This window comes from Salmo trutta, chromosome 23 (assembly GCF_901001165.1).
Source record: "Salmo trutta chromosome 23, fSalTru1.1, whole genome shotgun sequence".
Classification (NCBI taxonomy): Eukaryota; Metazoa; Chordata; class Actinopteri; order Salmoniformes; family Salmonidae; genus Salmo; species Salmo trutta.
In genome coordinates, this window is record NC_042979.1 from 36872392 (window position 1) to 36877790 (window position 5399).

At 42.6% G+C, this 5399-nt stretch overlaps 1 protein-coding gene across 1 annotated transcript in view; it reads right to left on the reverse strand.

Moving 5' to 3' along the window:
- LOC115159943 (low choriolytic enzyme-like) overlaps positions 1–3086 on the reverse strand; it is a 113503-nt gene extending 110417 nt beyond the window's left edge. Inside the window, exons 1-5 of the mRNA XM_029710089.1 lie at positions 2984–3086; positions 2775–2840; positions 2573–2629; positions 2360–2428; positions 2170–2219 (exon numbers count right to left, since the gene is read on the reverse strand). Of these exons, the coding sequence (XP_029565949.1) occupies positions 2170–2219; positions 2360–2428; positions 2573–2629; positions 2775–2840; positions 2984–3020 (279 nt within the window). The 5' untranslated portion in view covers positions 3021–3086. The remainder of the gene's footprint in view (positions 1–2169; positions 2220–2359; positions 2429–2572; positions 2630–2774; positions 2841–2983) is intronic.
- Between the last annotated feature and the right edge of the window lie 2313 nt (positions 3087–5399).

A 5399-nucleotide genomic window follows, 5' to 3' on the forward strand; every position in this document is an offset into this window, starting at 1 on the left:
TGAAGTACCTTTGATCAGGGTATGGTAGGTACCAGACTCACCAGTTTGAGTGTGTCAAGAACTGCAACGTTGCTGTGTATTTCACACTCAGTTTCCCGTGTGTGTGTGAAGAATGGTCCACCACCCAAAGGACATCCAGCCAATGGCAGTCCAGTGGTCGAAAATGGGTGACACGAATTGTGCAGAGCAACAGACGGGCTACAGTTATAGTCAATTGACAGTCCAGTAAAACATTTGTTCCCAAAGACCCCAAAAATGCTCAGCTCGTAGAACCTTGACACAAATGGGGTATGGCAGAGTTCCACTTCTTTCAGCAAAAAACTTGTTGCAGTGGACTAAGGAAACACTGGACACAGGATAATTGGAAAAACGTCTGGTATGATAAATGCCGTTTTTTTGCAATTTCACGCTGATGGGAGGACTAGGGTATGAAGAAAACCACATGCATGCATCCATCATGCCGTTTGTCAACATTGCAGGCTGGTGAGTGGCAGTGGTATGCTGTGGGGTGCCTTTTCATGGCACACATTGGGTCCCATGATAAAAGTTGAGCAACGTTTGAATGTCTTAACATAATTGAAAATCAGGTGCATCCCTTCATGGCAGCAGAGTATCAGCAGGTTAATGCCCCATGAAACAAGGCTCGGATTGTCCAGGAATGGTTCCACGAAAATTACAGTGAATTCAGCTTAGTGCAGTGGCCTGACCAGTCACCAGATCTCAATCCAATTAAGCATCTGAGGGATGAGATGGAACGAGCCATTTCGGATTAGAGATCCACTACCAGCCAACTGGGCACAATGGTGGGAAGCATTGAGGAATTCATGGGGCCAGCATTCCTGTCGAATGCTTGACACCTTGTAGAGTCCATGCCCTGACGAACTGAGGCTTTTCTGAGGGCAAAGGGGGGTGCAACTCAATGTTAGGTGTTCCTAATGTTTTGTAGACTATTATTTATATATATAAATATTAAATTGAGATTGTCGTCACTGGCCGACACACAATAAATCTATTATTTGCATGACTCACTGTGCAACAGTGTTTAACATGAATTTTGAATGACTACCTCGTCTCGTGACTACCTCGTAACCCACACATACAATTATCTGTAAGGTCTCGAACAAGCAGTGAATTTCAAACAGATTTAACTACAACGACCTATGAGAAGGAAACCACTCAGGGATTTAAGATCCCAGAGGAAATCCTGGTTTAGTCTGCTCTCTACCAGACACTGGGAGCATAATTCACCTTTCTGCAGGACAAGAACCTAAAACACAAGGGCAAATGAGTTGCTTAGCAAGAGTTGCTTAGCAAGAGAGCACTGGAGTTGCTTAGCAAGAAGACAGAATGTTCCCGAGTGGCCGAGTTACAGTTTTGACAAATCTACGGCAAGACCTGAAAATGGTTGTTTAGTAGTGATCAACAACCAATTTGACAGCTTGAATAATTTTGAGAAGTTACACAATCCAGATGCGGAAAGCTCTTAGACTTACCCAGCGGGACTCACAGCGCTAATCGCTGCCAAAGGTGCTTCTACAAAGTATTGACGCTGGGATGCAAATAGCTGAGATATTTCCGCATTTCATTTCCAATAAACTAGCAAAAATGTCTAAAACATTTTCACTGTCATTATGGGGTATTTTGTGTAGATGGGTTAGAATTTGTGTTTAATCCATTTTGAATTCAGGCTGCTTTCGGAAGGCACTGTACCAGCTTCTGGTATACACAGACTGAAACTAATGACTGCAAACTCGTTTAAGGTTTCTTTACAAGACAGAATGTTGAATAAAACGACATTGAAACTTACTCTACTGGTGGTCCGTGGTGTTGATCCTTCAGATGGTCAAAATATCCACAGGAAAGTACTGTTAACACAACTTTTTAGAGTGGCGGTACTGAAGTTGAAATTTCTATCACCTGGCACTTTAGTATGCATGCATTGTATATTTTTCCTGTGGATATTTTGGCTCAAATTTCAACCATCTGAAGGACCAACACCATGGACAACCGGTAGAGCAAGTTAGAATGTAATTCTGTTCAACAATCTGGCTTGAATGGTTTTGCAGTCATTAGCTTCAGGCTGTGTATACCAGAAGGTGGTATCAATCTGATTCATCAGCCTAAAAAAAGATGCAGTAACAGGACAGAAAGCAGGGATAATAGACTCACCGAAACCAGAATGTCTCCCTCCACGATAGCAAGGTCGAACTGTAAGTCCTCTGTAACAGAGAGAGAGGGTCTGAAACAACCACACTGACACAACATGTACTAGTTACAAGTCACTACCTCCAGTGCCATTAAAGTCCAGACCTCGCAGTAGAGGTCCAGGATTGTGCGCTTCATCTAATGAATGCGTTACCTTCTCTGGTTTCAGGCATTTTAACCCAATCATTTTGTCTGTGGCGTGGTCCCATTGAGGTAGTAGAACCTAAAGGCAATTGTTAACATTAAACACATTTTGCAATATTTTATTTTTGATAGATAAGCCATGAACTTGAAGAAAACCAATGGAATTGTTTCTTTAGGCCCATCACACCAAGAGATTGACTTGAGAATCACAGTAGAGGCCTACCTGTGGCAGTGAAAGTCACATTTGTAGAATTGTTGATGGGGTTTGTAGAATTGTCCACTGAAATACAGAAAGAAAATATAAAGAGGAACAGAACAACAGTTTTGCAGTGGGGCTGGCCTACATGAACTAAAAATGGTAAACAGGCCTAGTTTTCAGCCTGTAACCTTACAAAATGAGTGGTCCCCAATGCAGGCCTGCTTACCTGTGGCAGGGAAAGTAGAATTTGAAGTAGTAGCATTTGTCAAATTGGTGATGGGAACACTGCCCACTGAAATACACAAGGGTAACATAATACATGTTACATAATAACATGGTGAACCAATTGGCGTCTACAGTGCAACTGGCCTGGCCTAACTCAAATGGAAAACACTCAAAAGTAGGATGTCACGAAAACAAAATGACTGGTCCTACCTTGGACAAACCAGATGAGAATCAGAAACCAAACCATGTTGAAACAACGATTGTCCCCCAAGATTTGGGAGAGAAAAAAAACAACCAGAGAAACAACACAAACAAATTTGTTCAATAGCTCTCCTTCCAGTCAATAGTGGGTAGGGCAGCAATCACAAAAGAACAGGTGCCTCCTCCTTCTTCTTCTTCTTCTTCTTCTTCGGTGAGGTTTAAAGATGGTTGGCATCCAATACGTTGCATTATCGCCCTCTACTGAACTATCGTATGAATCCATTACCTTTGTGATACAAAATGGGAAAAGGGGAAACGTGAAAATGTAAAAATATATATATATTGAATGACTCTACTAACTAACTCTAAACTCATTAAAACCCATCACCTTATTCCACTACTTTAACCCTATCTTAACCTACCCCGGGCCAACGACCCGAGAGGACGAGACACTACCACTCAACACACCCTGTAACTCTTCTGAAATCGAATCTCGTACCCCAAGTACTTCTCTGCAGCTGCCACCACAACATCTATTTTCTATGACTTACGTGTCATCTCTGCGGTACAGCAGATAACAATTGCTATGAATGCTAAGCCAACCTCACTGAAACATATATCACTCATTGGCCTATCCCTCTGTTCTGGCAAAGATCTACTATTCACAGGGATTCTCTCTGAATCCCTCACCCTCCACTACCTTCTTCACTTCCTCTGCATACAACATCTTCTGCACTACAATGACCCTGGCCACCTAAACCTGCCTCTCTCGCACCAGACACCTCCACTTAGGGTTACCTTCACCGACTCAACGGCACCCACCATCTTTTCCACCCAACTTGAAACCGACCATGGATCAGACAAAAGGCCTGGTTCCACCTTCTTCAAAAATCTTACTCCCACTGAACCAATCGTATCTTTATCATAACCATGCCCATCAATGGAAGAATTGGGCTCCAAGCTCCTCACAACAACTTCTACCCCTTCCACTCTGTTTGAACTTGATAGCAATCTTCCTCGACATACCCTCTCCCTTGTCATTGCTATCTTCAACAGATACAAACCCATCCTCTGCCTCCCTCAGTCTTTTCAACCTCCTCTCTCTTTCCCTCCAATCCTCCTCCCTTGACCAGTATAGACAGTGTTAATGTGCATCCATAGTATATAGTGAGCAGTACTGTGCATAATGTAGCAGATGCAGGAATGCCCTCATGCAGGAACACCCCGAAATGTGGGCTGCAGTTGCACACTATTGACAGAAAGACACATCAACCTCAAATAAAGCATCCGAGACAGCAAAACAGCGCTCCTCTGTCTTAGTATGTGTAGGCCATGTATCTGATGCCGTCTGGTCAAAAAGCATATAGCATGTCATACAGCCACAGTTGTAGAGCGGTCAGACTTTCTGGATGTTTAGTTCAGTCCTATGTGTTCTCTGGCCAATCTCTGATATCTTGTCGTGGATCTTGGCTATGATGGTGGGCTCCCCATTGACAGAAAATAAATATCTGCTGTGGGAAACCGTGTAGACAGTGTTAGTGTTCATGTATAGTGCAGTATAGACAGTGGTAATGTGCGTCCATAGTATAGAGTAGTGAACAGTACTGTCCATAATGTAGCATAGAGCCCATGTCGTATGTCCAGAGTGTTCCCAGAGTGGTATACCAAGAAGCAAGCTAGATCTACTCAGGGTCTTTTAAATCTAGCCAGCTTCAGTTAGCTTCACATTCCAGCTCAGGCTTCATCCGTACTACGATGGTGGATTTTGCTCGTCCACCTGCCGCAAAAGGCTGTCACATGCTTCCCAGTCGAAACAGTTTAAGCTTATACATTTTGTGAAGTTTTTGTTCATTTTGGTGTTTGGTAGGTTTTTTTCAGCTGTTTGCGTACACCAATTTTTGTGTTGAGGCAAGTCGAAGTTTGGTAGTCAAAGTCTACACCCCTTCATCAGTGATTGGTTCACAGTAGGGGTGGGAACTATGGACGGGATTCTTCAATGAAGTGTTTGCTATCATTCAGTTGAGAATTACTGCACTAAACTGATGTGTAATTGCGCGACTAAGACCTCCTCTGCAAAAACTTAAAAATTCTATACAAATTTCTTGATGTATCTATTTTGAGCAAGTGTTTCTGGCTATATTGTTACTACGGTGGCTCAAGAGAGACAAACAGTAATATTGCCTCTTTCTCCTAGTTTTTCAAGCCAAGGTCTTTAGGAAGTGTGAGCACAGAAGTTTGCATCGCCTAGCCGAGTTCTGCTAGGAGCAAACTGAACCTATGTATGGGGACGTCTTTACTCTAGAATAGTTATTGCAAATTTTATCAGGCTATGGTGTAAAATAGTCCAAATTAGAGCCATCTTATGGGCAAAAGTGCCATATTTTATTATCTATTGTTAACGTCTTTGATATGCTTATCAATGCAC